At 50.5% G+C, this 16,075-nt stretch overlaps 1 protein-coding gene across 4 annotated transcripts in view; it reads left to right on the plus strand.

Moving 5' to 3' along the window:
* The first annotated feature begins 379 nt into the window (after positions 1–379).
* ampd2b (adenosine monophosphate deaminase 2b) overlaps positions 380–16,075 on the plus strand; it is a 51,062-nt gene continuing 35,366 nt past the window's right edge. The window contains exons 1-2 of one of the 4 annotated variants that reach the window (XM_088920355.1): positions 380–622; positions 5,485–6,057. In XM_088920355.1, coding sequence (XP_088776481.1) covers positions 616–622; positions 5,485–6,057 — 580 coding nt within the window. In that variant the 5' untranslated portion in view covers positions 380–615. Of the gene's footprint in view, positions 623–5,484; positions 6,058–16,075 lie in introns of those variants that run through there. The other 3 variants (XM_088920357.1, XM_088920356.1, XM_088920358.1) reach the window with 3 other exon arrangements.

The following is a 16,075-nucleotide window of genomic DNA, read 5'->3' on the forward strand; positions in this document are numbered from 1 at the left end:
TGAACTCACAGAGTGCAAAAAACACCACCAGCCACAAAATGGAGCGGGCACAAACACGTTAGACCTGTGCAGGGCCTGATGTAGATGAACTTGGTGTATTATTGAAATACTGTATTAAGACGATTCCATTATGTTTGGGGGCTCTTTTAATCAGCTACTGCTATTTTAGACGTCTATGAAAAATAATTATTAAAGACAAAAAAATCTTCAAATTAAAGCGATTTTGCAAATTAATTGTGTCGGAGGACGATGAAGATGAATAATTCTGCTCTGCACACTTGGGCTCAAAGTCCGATTTCCCCTCATAAATACTCGCGGCCCCTTTAAATAGTGTCCGAGTTTCCCGAGTTCCGGGAACTTCTATCATTTCAGACGGGACGTCACCGTTTATTTTTATAAGAGGAAAACTGAAGAAAAATTGATCAGTTTTTTTCACGAACTCTGAACGCAGGAAGGCACTGTTAATTGTTCTTAATGAAAACAGTTGGTTCCGTGTAGAAAAGTTCTGATTTCTGCGTGAAAGCTTTTTATGTGAATAAGTGGCGCTCGCTGCCTTCACAAATTCTGGAAAGTGAATCCTCTTTGGGTCTCATTTTCTGAAGAACTACAGTTACAATGGCAGGTAAGTAAATATTAAGTGTCACAGCAAGTTTAATATGTTGATCACGGCTGCTCTTGAAGCTTGGGAAACAGACGTATAAAAGCCGTTATGTTCAGCTGAGCTCCTTTCTCCACGGATTACTGGTTTTAGAGGAAGGTTGAGTCAGTTTGTTCTGAAAATATTTTTTATCTTTGAAGCGGCCGCTGGAGCTGTTGTGTAACACTGCGCGCAGTGGCGCCGCTCAGCTGTGCAGTAGGACCGCTCGTCTGTAACAGCCAGCCCAGGTGGTCAAGTTCAAGGTGTTTGACGAAATAACACCTTTTGTTAATGTGCTGTATCTACGCCCCGCAGGAGTTCGGTGGAGAGTGCGTTGTTTTAGTAGGTTCATTGGTTAACACGGCTGGAAAAATATAAGCAGAAAAAGTTACTTGTAAGTTTTTGTACCACTGCCTTAGGCACTTGTGTTAAACTGTGCCACATATTTTTGTGTGTTTTTTTTTTTGGGGGGGGGGAGATCTGGGACTGTATATCTATACGAAGTGTTTCAGTGAAGGGAAAGGGGACGGGTCTCTGTGAAGATGCCGAACTCCAAGTTCTCAGAGATTATGCACTGCACAAATGCGTGGAGGCGTTGTTTTAAATATGTATGTGTATGATATATGTAATACCAACATCTTGTGCTGTTAAACCTGATTTCCCATTTTATTATGCAATAGCGGCTGTATTCTTTGCCTGGTCGCGGTGGTCAAATATCGTCCTCTTCTGCTCTCTAGTGGCTGAACGTTGCCATTGCAGCTTTGTGTTTTCACTTGGTATCTCCACAAGACAGAGTCGCGTTGCTTACTAGGACGTTCTGTGTAAAATTCTGCTACAGTTGACCTAAAGTGGTGTTTTTCAGTTACTGGTTTAAAAATATGAAACCGCCGATTAATAGGAGGCACTTCCTGCCCCCCATCTGTTAACAGTAGACTACCGCTGAGGGTGTTATTGGGAAGGTTTGTGGGGAACATTAGCAGTAGATCTGCTGTGCCGTTCATTCATCTCAGACATGAAGCAGAAATGAGCTGAGTACAGGAAACCCCACTGTCCCAAGACACCCTGCATTGTCGTTGAAAGTGATGGCTGGAGAAGTGTGTAGGATTAATCGGCTGCTAGTAGCTAGACAAATGCGATGGGCTGAGGGGCCTCCCTCAATTGTAAACTTTCTGCATGAACAGTCAGTCTGTCTTACACTGCAGTTAATTCAGCTGGCACAGCAGTTTCTCACCCCCCCCATCTGTTTGGTGGTGGGGCTGCTCGTCTGTGGTGGGGAAAGTGCTTGGTAAATGTAATTAATTAAAGAAACGTGTTGCTCAGTTTGCTTGGAGTGCTTGTGTTCTGTTGGAGCAATGCATGGTTTTGCAAGCTGCAGGTATGGTTCAAATTATGACAAGGCATGGGTTACATTATTCATTATTCTTAAACATGGACATAAGGGTATGAGGGAGTTTCACATACTCTAGGAGATGAGAATTTCAGTCTGATGAAAAGACTGAGCCAGATCTAGCAGTAGAGAATCCTGTGTCACTGGGAGCAAAATTCTGGAATGGAATTCTTCCCAAGTTCTTCCTCAGGCTGATTGTTTTGCAACTGGGGAGCAGAGGGAGGGGGAGCCCAGGAGAGCCAGAGGATTGTCACTTAAGGCCAGCTGCACACTGTGCACTCCGAGCACTCCGAGCACTCCGAGCGCTGTGGGGGCACTGTGTCACTCTGGGCACTGTGGGGCACTGTGTCACTCTGAGCGCTGTGGGGGCACCATGTCACTCTAAGCGCTGTGGGGGCACTGTTTCACTCTGGGCACTGTGTCACTCTGAGTGCTGTGGGGGCACTGTGTCACTCTGAGTGCTGTGGGGGCACTGTGTCACTCTGGGCACTGTGGGGCACTGTTTCACTCTGGGCACTGTGGGGCACTGTGTCACTCTGAGCGCTGTGGGGGCACTGTGTCACTCTGAGCGCTGTGGGGGCACTGTTTCACTCTGGGCGCTGTGGGGGCCCTGTTTCACTCTGGGCACTGTGGGGCCCTGTTTCACTCTGGGCACTGTGGGGCACTGTGTCACTCTGAGCGCTGTGGGGGCACCATGTCACTCTAAGCGCTGTGGGACTCTGACACGGAACCCTCAAGAATTTTCCACTTCATCATATATTGCAGTTAAACTTGTATACATGATATGTGACTCTTTTGAGAAAGCAAGCGATATGTGAAGAAAAATCAAGTAGTTGAGGCTGTTATAGGAAAGCATTAAAGACCATAATGCCTCCACTTTGAGAACGCTACTGCACCCATGAAAGAAACCAGGTGATTGCAACCTCTATTGGTGGCCTTGCATAAAAGCATCAGGCAGATTGATAATAATATCTCACTGTTGCTAAAGATTCTGGGCGTGCCACCCTTCCCTCACATTAAATTAACTCCCAGCTGTCCGACACCCACCAGAATCATGTCTTTTCTGTGTCCAGCGGGGATTACTAATTAGGTTGGTGTTCTGACGGGCCCGGCGCCGGTCTGGTTCCTCCTGTAGCGGTGTCTCTCTGGGCCAGTCGCCAGCCTGCGGGCCTGAGTGCTCCTGGCAGAGTCTGTTCCTGGGGTGTGTCCGTCAGTGGGGTGCTGACAGGGATATTTAGTGGTGCTCTGGAGCTCAGGCTTCTGTTGCACTGCATGACTACACTCAGGCCTTGCTGGTTGTTGGTGTGGTGTAGAAAAAGCCAGCACTGGGGGCATGATGCTCTCAGATTGTCGCCTCATTCCCAGTAAGTCTGCTTGTGCAGGATTAGTTTTTTTTGTAAGTGTTTGTGTGTAATCTTCTTGAAACCTAGACTTGATTATGCCACCCTGCGTGGAAGTGCATTTAAAACCCAGAGAAGAAGGAAAAGAGAAGAAAGAAAACACAACGTTTCGGCTGTGGAGCCTTCTTCGGGTGTGTTGGGTTGTACTACTGGCTGATAACTGTGATCTAGCTGGCTACTGCACTTGATAATGTTTTCGAAATATGCATCCTCACTGCATTGCTAAATGACAGAGATTGAGTTATCTGTGTAGCTTGTTGTACTGTACTTACTGTCCAATGTGACCATAAGATATTGGGTTTGGTACATATCCCTTCACAAACCACTGGTTGCAACATGTAAATGGACAGGATGTGGCAGGAGGAGTCTGTTCCGTCACTCTGCTGTCGGCCTGCCCTCACGTTGGGTTTGGGGGGTTGTGAGCTGACAAACTCCACAGCCCGTGTCTTTGTTTCTTAAGCTGTGGCAACTCTTTGGAAGTTTAACAGGTGGGCCACACGGAGTCCTGCAGTTTCCCGCAGCACATTGTGATGTCAGTGCAGAGCAGACGCAAACACCTGGTGTTTGTGGAGGTCAAGCTGTGCGGGGCTTGCAGAAGGCTGATGTCTATGTCAAGGTGTTGCGGAAGTGCTGTGTTTGAAATTTTGTGGGCATGGTAGTGGTGGGGGGTGATGCTCATTTTAGTACGGCTGCTCTGTCACCACTAGATGGAGTTTGTCTTTGTCTTTGTTCTAGTTCAGCAGGAGTTACATTCGTGGATGCCATTGAAATGGCCTGTTCAGGTAACCTGTCCCAGTCAGTCGCTGAGAAGACTGCGAAATGGGTGTGTCTGAGAGAGTGAATGGGGCTGTGTGGTGTCATCAGCTCTGTTATTGATATGTGTTTGTGGGAAAAACAGAGGAACATGCGAATGAGGCTGATAGTGCTTCTCTCTATTGCCGCCTTTTTTCTGTTCTGATTTTCCGATTAGAGCAAAAGGGCACATTTCTGCAAATGTATGCAGCCGTGTTCAATAATGGCCTAGTTGTGCAAACATAAAGGACCTGCAGTATGTAAAGCAGTGTCTTCTTTTTCCAGTCAGGCGGGTGCTGTTGCCCTGTGCTCCAGTGCCGAAAGGGTTAAAACACTTACACCCTCCTATTGTTATGATTCCAGACGGACCTTGTCCTCCTGTCAGTCTTCTTGACTGGCGGCACCCTGGCATCCAATGGGATCGCCGTAGTCAGCTGCGGAGGCGGGCCCTGGGCCTGGTGACAGAGTGCTTCTTTCCAGCACAAGAGTCCCCCCTCCTCTCACACTGACTCTGCTCCAGAACAAAGACCATGTCTGCCTCGACCGCTGCACGCGGCGGGCTGCCGTGCACACAGAGAGCCCGGCTGCCGCAGCGCACCAGCCCTGCTCGACGGCCGACGGACCGGCCCGGCGCAGAAATGTGTCCGATCCCGACCGGGCTGCTCCTGCCGGTCTCCTCCTCCTGATTTGTTCCTCCGGCTCCCGCCGGGAAAAGGGGCTGTAGGTGTTGAGACATCAGGTCGAGGAGGCGGGGGCTGCGGTTAATCAGGCAGATATCTCGGCGAAGTCTCTTCTCCCCAGCGGCCCGACGGAGCAGGGCAGGCCAGCGTGCTGGGGGAAAAGAGGGGGGGACAGATCTAAACGGACGAATATTAGTTAGTCCTTCACTTTTTTTGTCCACTCTCAACTAGCAGTGCACTTTTGTCCTGCGGGGTTTCAGTGTAGGGTTCTCGAAACAGCTTGGCCAAGAAAAGAAGCCAGCCTCAGTGCTGCCTGAAGCCGGGTGGAAAAGGCTCAGGCCTGGGCTCTCTAGATGACAGGGCGGTGTGGTAGGGGCGTGCTTCCACAGCCCCTCAGCACGACACTTTATTTATAAATCAGGAATTCCAGGCATGGAAAGTGACATCAAGCCCCTCCGTCTCCCCCCTTCCCTTCCAGCTCTCGGGTGCTGGAGGCTGTGCTGCCAGCCTGCTCTCCTCTCGCTGTTCTGGCTTTTTTCAGGCCCATAATTTCAATTGCTCCTTTTTCGTTTGTCTACACCTTTTTAGCTCGTCGCCGAGACGTTTTTTTTCCCCACTTTGTGTCGAATATTTCTGCGTGCTGCCTTCGCTGGAGTCCTGCCTGGCCGCGCGGCTGTGGCCCTTCGGCTGCTGTTGCGATGCCTGCCGCCGCTGCGCTCCTCCGGATTGGTTCTGCAAGGCTGGTTCTGTGGTTGCCGGGGAAACCAAACAGGCTGTGGCCTAGCGGAGCCAGGCAGAGCCGAGGGCTGTCCTGCGAACCTCCCCTGCCTCGCTCAATAGTCAAGTCGGACGGGGAAGGGAGGAGCTTGCCCCCCTCTAGTAGGAGCAGGGGGTTTTCCACCAGTAGGGGCCCTTCCTGCACGTACAGCCCCCTCTGCAGTAAGAGTCCTTTTAGGATCGGCATTCCGACCGGAGCTGTCACTGCTGCTGCTCTCTCCTCTCCACTCATTCCCTGCCGTGCCTTCTGCAGCTCTGACTCGCCCTCGCCAGGCAGCAGGAGAAAGAGAGGCAGCAAGATGTCATCCAATCCGATCCCCATCAAACAGAAGCCCAAGTCTCCCTTTCGGAAGAGGGCTAGCCTCCAGAACACCATCTCCCCGGGTGAGTGATGCTGTCTGAGGGGCAGGTGGCAGGGGGCAGGGGAGGTGGACCATCTGGACACTGCTCTGATCCAGATGTTGGGGGCTCTCTGCCGGAAGTATGCAGGCGCACTCGGCAGGCTTGCCTACAGGTTGCTGTGTGCTGTTTTTATGAAAACTCCATTAGTTGGATTTTCTTTTTTTAATAGATTGCACTTTTCTAACAATTTTTTTGCTGTAGACATGAATTTGTACTGTATTGTGCAGAACGAGGATGAGAGAGTGGTACTTAGCAAAAAATGCGTATTTCCTTCAGTGACAATTGTATGTTAGAATTGTCATATGCAAATAGAATTGACTGCACTTTCGTCCCCTCCTGTGTTCCGTAACACTATGTCATTCCGTCTGTGGCATGAAGGAAAAGCGCTGATGTTTTCTCCTGGTTCGGCTGCAGCAGCATGACTACTGTCAGCCAGCATGCAGGGAGAAGTCCAGGTGATTCTTTTTTTTTCTGGACATCTTCTGTGAAGGACGGCAGTGTGACTTTGAAGGAACCAGACAGGAATTCCGATCGGAGTGCCGGACTCTGTGCAGAATCTGCAGTATCTCGTCTGTCCAGAAGCCAGACAGATGCTTTTAACGACATGGTCTTTTTGGACTCTGCCTGTGTCAGATCAGCAGACCTGTACACAGAGAGGACCTGCTCTCTGAGTGGTGGCCAGCAGCTGCATCTGGCTGGAGGGCTGGGAAACGATACTGGAACAAGTGGCGACTAGAACTGGTCTAGGCTATCAAACAGGTCACCAATGCAGAGTGTAGGCAAGGAGTGAAGACATACACAACACTGATCTGGCATGTACTGTAGTAGTGTTCGTTCTGCGGTTGCGCCTGAGAGTGTGCGAGTGCTGTGATTTCATGAGTCATTGTCATCAATCTCTTCTGTCACGCGTAATAGTGCAAGTCTGAAAAGGTATGGAGGCTGAATCAGTAGAGCATGTTGTGGGCTCTGTCATGTCCATGTAAACAGATATTTGAGTGTAGGAGTTTGGACAGAAAGCAGGACCAAGGTCTGTCTGTCTCCTGCTGGTCATTCCATGGCTCCTGGCACCTGCAGTGCGATTGGCAGGTTGCTGTGGATGATGCGGTTCGTGTCTGAGCGTGCTATTTGGGATGCGGAGCCTGTGCACCCTTTTAGAGCAGGAAAGACGGGCTAGTGTTTGTAAACACCAGCCCCCCTCCCCTACCCCCCTCAGTAACTGGGCACCCGAGCCACTCTGGATCACCTCTGACACACGAAGCCAGTGTAACCCAGCACCGCGGGCCTGAGGAGAGAGAATCCTGCCCTCGTGCTGCTGCAGTCCAGAGGGTCCACGTCTCTCTGAACGCTACGGGCGTCCCATCAAGGCTCCAGTTAAGGCTCTGCTTAGTCCAGTGAGGTGGTTGAGAAGGTCTTCCTGAAGAACAGGGAAACAGCCCTGGACTCTGATTGACCGCTCTGACAGGAGAGACCCCAGGGGGTGCTTCCAGCCCGTGAACGAGCACACCCCTCCAGATGCACAGCAGTCCTGCAGACAGGTGGTAATCTTCACTGCTGATGCACGTCCAAGGTGCCTGCGTGGGTCTCCTAGCAGGCAATTAAAAATTCCTATTGCACAGCGTCATCTATTCCACATTATGTTCACAGCTTTAATTACAGGGGTTGTGTGTGTGGGGGAGGCTGTCTACTGTAAGACATTTTAAAGATGTCGAATTAGCCTTGCCTAGCCATAATAATTGATTTCTTAAAATGATACTGCAGTGCCAAAGGCTCCTTTAACAGTCTGCCTGCAGCAGCGCACGTTCTCCTGTGCCACTGCCTCTAGGAGAAGAAAGGACACACACACACGCTTACACACATCTCAGACATGCAGGTCACCCCTTTCACACCTGTGCTCTAAATACCTACCTTCTACTTGGCTGTCTGCATCAGGCCCTGCAGGAGCTATTGCATACTCCAGTGTTAGTGTCTGCTCTTTTTTGTGCTTTATATTATTCCACCAGCAGGACACGTTACCCCACTTTCCAGGCTTTTCATTTTAAAAGCTAACTTTGTCAAAACATTAGACAAACATGAGTGCATTCTCAAACTCATTGCCATGTGATTAGAAAAGCAGTATTTTATGTTTTACATTTGAAAGTGACACATGTTTACTTAATATCCGCTTAAATCTTTGAAAATGTTTTGCAAGATTCCAGGACAAAATGGCCAATGTCGCTTTTATCCGTTGTTTTGGAGATTCTGGCATGGGGAGGTTGCTTCTGCAGCCCAGCCTGGAAACCAGAGCAGCACACACTTACTAAGCCCCACGAGACAGGATGCTGCTAGCTTGTAAATCACAGGGGAAATCGGAAGTCGTTGAAGGACTCAAGGAACAGGACTCCAGTCTGCCACTGAGGGCTGGAGCACCCTCAACGAGGCCTAGAGCTGTCTGTGTCAATATCAAAAGGGAAAATGTTTCTGCTTCTAGACGCCACCTGGCGCACTGTACGTGAGAAGAGAAGTCGAGGTGCTGTTTCTGTGCTCTGTTAGCATTGGTGTTTATCACCACCACTCGGTGTTCGTCATCTGTAATGTCCCCCTGGATTTCCAGCTCTGCAAAGTTACGCATTTATAGATTTTCAGTCTTTTGTTGCTGCTTGCCATTCTTCCATCTCCACACACCGGCCCCCTGCATGGTCCTCTCATAGTAAGGCGAGGGGCATGGAACCTTCCCTGGGTCCTGGCACAGCAAGACACAGCAGCTGGCACAGCCTGTGGAGAATAGAGCTGCAGAGCAACAGGTGTCTCGATAAATAAGAGCAGCAGCCCCTGCGGACTAGTAACTCAACAGGCCCCACTCCCTAGGGAGAGGTGGGGGGCTGGGACAGCATCGTGTCATTAACCCTTAGCTTTCCAGGGTGTGTTTTCTGGCAGCTTGTGTGGTGTCACTCTGACATTTCGGCACAAACAGCGGTAGAGTGGTGCACGTCTTTCACAGTAAAGTGCTGTGATTAACATGGTAAAAAAGAAGCCCTCTTGGAGCTATAAACACAATGGGCAGGGCTCCGACATCAGCGCAGCCTGTTCTGGCTCAAGGTTACCTGGAGGTGGGATGCGCTGACGTTCCATTGCAGTGCTTTTAAGGCACAGGTTAGCTCTTAAAATGAGCCGTGTGGGATATCTGTCTCAACCAGCAAAGCTACCAGTTCATAGCCCAGAGCCCAGGCTTGGCCCAGAAGTCTAGGGATGTTTCGGCATTGGCATGCCAAACTGCCAGGTTTGGTATGGTTCATAACCAACTGTGTCCATTGGTCTGCTGGGAGCCTGTGATCTTGCAGTGCTCTCGGCGAGAGCTGGGCCTGTACTCCCTCCTCTGCCTTCCAGCTGCTGTCAGTGCTGGAGGGCTCGGCGTGCAGCCAGTGTACTGCACCAACCCAGTGTGGACACAAGGAGTGTGGAGGTGCGCGGGGCTGATCGGGTTCTTGGTGATTCACTCTCAAAAGAAAAATGAGTCTTGTCTCGTTTTTCCAGTGGAGTGTTTCTGCTCCCTTTTCTTTCAGCTCAGAGAATTCTGCCATCCTTCGGCCTGGTTTAGGCCTTTCATCGCCAGCAGAAAGATGGGCCAGCTGTCTCCCTTCTCTCGCTGGGAATAATCTCACGCTCTTGTCTCGCGGGCACGTAGGCGTGCAGCTCCCTGCCAGCCTCTGTTACTGCCGCACACCGCCTTCTAGGTGAACTAACAATGGGACAGAAGAGGCGCTTATGTGGGGGCGTTCTAATGTGGTTTATAGTCTCGCTGCATGATTTTCCAAAAGCTTCATTTAACAAGAGGACTGCTCACTAATTGCTGGTTGTTCTTATGCAGTCTGCACCTGCACCCTGATAAGAGAGCTCAGTTTATAGCTCCTGAACATTCCTGATCATTCTTCTGTACAAGGGTCAGGTTCCCAGTAATATGTTCCTGTTCCCTTTTTCATGCCCTGTGCTTCTGAAAGCCCTGTTGTCTGTTGCAGACCCTCACTACAGCAAACTGACCTCTGCACTCAGCCGGCGATAGGCATGTCTTCTCCAGAGAGCATCTCTCCTGGCGTCCCTCAAGCGCTATGGATACCAGAGAGTCGCAACATGTTGACCTTGACCCCTAATCCTGGCCTCCACCCGTAATCTGAGCAGTGCTCAGATCGGTGTCTGTGATATGTGCTGTCTCTGGGTTATTAACAGTATTGCCAAGCGTTGTTCATGAGCAGGGGTGAAAGTTGGGCTTTTATCACTGTAGGCATGCTGGTAGTCGCCATGTACTGCCATCTGCTGTTAGGAAAAAAGATGGCACTTTACTCTGTACTCGGGCACAGAAAGTGAGTCTGCCTTCATCTGAGCATGTCTTTTGTTTTACAGAGAAAATTGAATCAGTCAAAAAGTCGACAGTCATGACAGCTTTTGTTGGAAGGAGATCTCAGTCTCATTTGCCCGTGGGGAGTCTGAGACCCCCTCCCAGCAATCAGAGGAATTGATTGACTACTGGCTTATCAGGATCGGGGTCTTTAAATCAAGAAATGGATAACTGATGTGTCCAGATTTATTAGGAAAATACCCCATGTCCTAGAATGGAAGTGAAGCTTATTTTCCAGAGCTATTCCCCAGCGGAAGAGGAATGTTTCTCCTTAGGGACTGCACTGATTGTTTTATCTGCGGAGCTCTCAGTTGTATTTACTCTGTCTGGTCACAAGCACTGAGCTCTGTTCCCAGGGACATGGAGCAGACAGAGGACATTTGCTTAGGGCTGTGTTGCCATCGTAGATCATGGCTTCATGATTGAATTATCATGTTTTATTGTCCTGAGAGTTGATTTGATGTGATCACCCTGTGGGTAAACTCTGCAACATGGGGATGATTGAGTTTTTACTGTAATTCAATTTGTTTTGTGTACTCAAGTACCTAAAGGGCAACACTATGGAGGTCAGGGCAGTGCAGGGATGTCAGATCTGGGGTGAGACTCTGGCATTGTACCCTTGAGATGCAGTACTTGTACTCATGTAGCTCCTGCTAATGACCTGCTGTTGGCATGTCTGCAAATCACCGCTGTAAATACGATTTCCTTCTTGCTTTTCTTACCTGGTAAAATAAAGAAATAATGAATGTTGCTCTCCTTTCTTGAAGCTGTTGCACTTCGTCAGTTGCCCACTAGAGGGAGTACAGTACAAGCTGGTCCTGTTGTGCAATGCAGGGTACGAAGTGCAGACCGTGGTAGCAGGTTTTTTTTTACGATGAAGCAAAGGGCCTAAGCCTCACCATGAGAACATGGAAAACGCGATGCTGCATTTCTAAATATAAAGTCTTGAGTGACTGGTGTGGAAGGTTAAAAGGAGACGTGGGATTTAAGCGGACTTTGGCTTTGTGCTAGGTGGGATTTTGGGCGATGCGGCCTCTGGGTACCAGTCCAGGAATCAGTATCAATGATTGGTGTAACTGTGTGTGTAACTGGATGCCCTCCGTAGTTTTCTGACCATGCTCGTCCTGTAATCTGTAGCTCTAAGCCTGTCTCTGCTGCCCCAAATTCTCCTATTTATAAGAACTTATAAATAGGAGAGTTTTCATACTTGTTGACTGACAGTTCAGTGCAGGATCGTTTCTCCCACTCATGGAGTGTGGTGGGCACCGTAATGTCTATGGTCTTTTTTAAATTGGGAAATCTAGGACCCATATGGGCTGTGACTCTGCATGGTGCACTGAAGTAAGTGAGCAGAATGTGGACTGTTTGTACCGGCACTGGTTTTCCCGCCCTCATGCAGCAGCTGTTTCGGCGTCGTTAAACATGACTAGGCTATTGTATTTTAGCTGATGTTTTGTTCAGCGGCCTGTCAAACACATTTATGGTTTCTACAACTGAGTGGAATCAGTTAAAATGGACGCATTGCAACAATCAAACAAGACAGGTTGCAACAGAAACAAAGAAAAACAAGTGCTCTTAACACGAGACTCCCAGGATCCAGAGGTATTTTTTGCAAATTCTTGTAAGTCGGCCCCCTTCCAGGTGCTCTGTATTGCGTACTTGTTACCTCATACCTCATATTCTTACCTTAACCTCATAAAGGGTGACATGAGCTCTGAAGGGAACTTGTTTACATTTCAGCTGAACAAGTGTGAGTGGTCCAAAACCCTGTGGTTCTCAAAGCCCCCAGTGGGTCATGCTGTCATGAGCTGGGAGTCCTGTTGACATCCCGCTTGTTTGTGTATATGTGGGGTGGGGGGGTGGGGAGGGGGGCTGTGTGCTCTAAATCGAGCCCTGGTCCCAGTAGTGTCCGTGTGTTGGTGCCCTGAAATAAGCTGCAGAAATACTGCTTGATAAATACCTCATGAATCATGGCAGAGGTGCTGAGAGCTGAGCTTTCCTCGCCGGGGAGAGGCTGTGTGGCGTGTGCTCTGGAGCTCGGCTCAGGCGACCCTGCAGTGGGGATCACACTGCTCTTTTCAAGAGTGTCAAGCACCGTTAAAGGGGGGTAGCCATTTCAAAAGAGTCGAGCATTCCTTCTTTTTCAAGTTAACTCGGTTAGGTCCTGACGCTTAGTGTTACAGTAGAAGGCACAGCGCAATAATAAACCTGTTGTTACTGTGTTCTGGGTGTTAGCATGTGACATTGTGAGCAGTGCACCATTAGCAGCCGAAATCCGCCAGATTTGCGTGGTATTGCTACAGATTACAGCAGTCTGACTTGCACTTTACACAGAACTGCAGATTGGAAGATACTGTTGTCATGTGCCTTCTAAAAGCAAGTTCGTTCTTTTTCTGAATGCAGTTTGTGTATTAACCCCCCTCCCTGCTCCAGTCTCTGTCTCTATCTGTGTTTACGTAAGGGTGAGTGAGTTTTTTGATAAACAAGGAGTCACAATGCAGGACGTCTGATAGTGCTTACAGCGAGGGAGCTGTGGAGAGGATTTGGTGAGAGATTGCTGCTGATCCTTACAGGCACTGATCTCTGTGGGCGCTTGTTTTGTAACACTGTGTTGGTGCCCGCTCCGTTCTGTGCTTTGTGTTGCTGCTTATTTTCTGTGTGCCAGGACTTCTCATTTTAATGAGGCGAGGGCACAGGAGGGGGAACAGTCGGGTCCTGCCTGCCGGTGAGCCGTGCCATTTTCTGACCCTCCACCCCAGTCTCCCCCCTCCTGGCCGCTGTGCTCGAACAGAGGAGCTGCTGTGGAAGAAGGGGGAAGGGTGGCCCTCGCTGTTTTGAGAGTGCTTCTGGAGTCGGGATCCCAGGCTGATAAAAACCTGCGGGCTTAGCAAAAACAGTCCCGCTGAGAGTCCAGGGAGTCTCCAAACACTGCTGGGGTAAACAGCAGGAGCAGTCCCACGCTGACCAGGCTCCTGAGCAGAATGTGTTCCTCTTGTTTTTCAAAAAGGTTCCTCCAGGCTACCAGCCCTTCTGTCAAAACCAGCTCCCTGGGACTCCAGAAACCAGGATGGATGAGGGTGTTGGAGCAATCAGCTGCTAGAGAGCTGGATGGGCCTTATGGCCGCCCGTCTCTCGTTTGTTTGCCGTCTTGGGTTTTAATGCCCATACTTAATGGAAATATATACTGCACCTGCTGGTGAATAACCTCAGTTCACTGGTTCAGGACTCCCATAGGCTAGCTCACCACAGGCGGCTGTCACCTTTCCCATGGATTTACTGAGATTGCACTGTACTTGACTACTTGGAACCCTCCAGGCCACATAAAACATGCACATAACAGCTTGTTTACCACAGTGCACACCTCCTTCCTGAAAGCAGGAGACAGGCATCTTGTGAAACAGTTCAACACACATCTAACATCTTGTATTGTCTTATATGAAGATCTATGTGAAGCGAAAGCATAGGTGTGGCCTATTCATTTGAAGAGTGGTGCACATCAGTACCTTGTAATTTAGATCATCTAGCTATGAAAATAAAAACATTATAAAATGGGCAGAAATAGGCCTCAGTTTTAAAATGCAACCTTGGCACATCTCAAAGCAAAATTATAGTGCTGATGTTTTTTTTTCTATAAGTAGTCTATAATTTCCATATAGACATAAGAAAACCCAGAGAGGAGCTGCCTCTAGGGCTGCGTGCGTCCGTTTGATGTAATGCCCGATGAGACTGCTCTCTGGACAGGAACCAAAACGGTAGTAAGAGCAATGCTGCTCTTGGGCTCTGTGGCCCGGTAGGGTGTCAGGACGTCTGAAGGTCCTGTGGATCTGACTGTGTTCCAGTGAGGCATGGCGGGGTTACAGCATGTTTACCACAGTGCACGCCTCCTTCCTGAAAGCAGGAGACAGGCATCTTGTCAGCCTCTGACTGCCATCCTGATTATTCCTGCTGTTGTAAACTAGTGTGCGGTTTGTCTGACGCAGCACAGGGAGGAATGTCTGAAGGGGAGAATGGAGAAAGCGCGCAGCCATCTCCACCGAAACACACGGCCTGCACCGTCGCCACCGAAACACACGGCCTGCACCGTCGCCACCGAAACACACAGCCTGTACTGTCGCCACTGAGAGCGGGCAGCCATCTCCACCGAAACACACGGCCTGCGCCGTCTCCACCGAGAGCGCGCAGCCATCTCCACCGAAACACACGGCCTGCGCCGTCTCCACCAAGAGCGCGCTGCCATCTCCACCGAAACACACGGCCTGCGCCGTCGCCACCGAAACACACAGCCTGTACTGTCGCCACCGAGAGCGGGCAGCCATCTCCACCGGAACACACGGCCTGTACCGTCTCCACCGAGAGCGTGCAGCCATCTCCACCGAAACACACGGCCTGCGCCGTCTCCACCGAGAGCGGGCAGCCATCTCCACTGAAACACACGGCCTGCGCCATCTCCACCGAGAGCGCGCAGCCATCTCCACCGAAACACACGGCCTGCGCCGTCTCCACCGAGACCGCGCAGCCATCTCCACCGAAACACACGGCCTGCGCCGTCTCCACCGAGAGCGCGCTGCCATCTCCACCGAAACACACGGCCTGCGCCGTCTCCACCGAGAGCGCGCAGCCATCTCCACCGAAACACACGGCCTGCGCCGTCTCCACCGAGAGCGCGCTGCCATCTCCACCGAAACACACGGCCTGCGCCGTCTCCACCGAGAGCGCGCAGCCATCTCCACCGAAACACACGGCCTGCGCCGTCTCCACCGAGAGCGCGCAGCCATCTCCACCGAAACACACGGCCTGCACCGTCGCCACCGAAACACACAGCCTGTACTGTCGCCACCGAGAGCGGGCAGCCATCTCCACTGAAACACACGGCCTGCGCCGTCTCCACCGAGAGCGCGCAGCCATCTCCACCGGAACACACGGCCTGCGCCGTCTCCACCGAGAGCGCGCAGCCATCTCCACTGAAACACACGGCCTGCGCCGTCTCCACCGAGAGCGCGCAGCCATCTCCACCGGAACACACGGCCTGCGCCGTCGCCACCGAGGGCTGAAGCTGTGAGGGGCTGGCTGGCTGTTGACTTAAGTTGCTGTGAAATACTGTCAGCATCCTCTGTCTCCCCCTGGCAGTGTCTTGAAAGTAGAAGGGGTTTTGAAGGTTGAAGAGGTTGGCCAGAGTGCTTATGAGAGTCCAGGGGAGAGTCATCACTGTTTGGCCCTAAATGAGTTGTGCTGAGGGAGACTATGAGCCTTCACTCTCCCTGTCCATAAAAACTGTCCATTTTTGGCACAGAAAACAAGCGAGGGATTTCTAACACTTCGTCAGTATTGGTAAACATGGCGCCAGTGTATGCCCAGCATGCATGGCCAGAGGATCAGGACCTGTGGTATTAAGTAGACTTGCGCCTGGAGTTTCAGGTTTTCTCTGGTCATGTTTGCTTTCCGTTACTGAGGCAACCTGCTGGGCTTCTGCGTGTTTTCTCTTTTATATATAGTTTCTGCCAGCATTGTCAAAAGCTGTGCCTTTCGTGGCTTGGAGTGTGTTGAGGTTCGCGGTCCATTTTCTCGGAGATGGGATCCAGCCTGATTTCCGCTCCGTACCTGTTACCTCTTCCTCTCCTTGAGGGAAGTAGA

Source organism: Atractosteus spatula, chromosome 7 (genome assembly GCF_055471065.1).
Source record: "Atractosteus spatula isolate fAtrSpa1 chromosome 7, fAtrSpa1.hap1, whole genome shotgun sequence".
NCBI lineage: Eukaryota > Metazoa > Chordata > Actinopteri > Semionotiformes > Lepisosteidae > Atractosteus > Atractosteus spatula.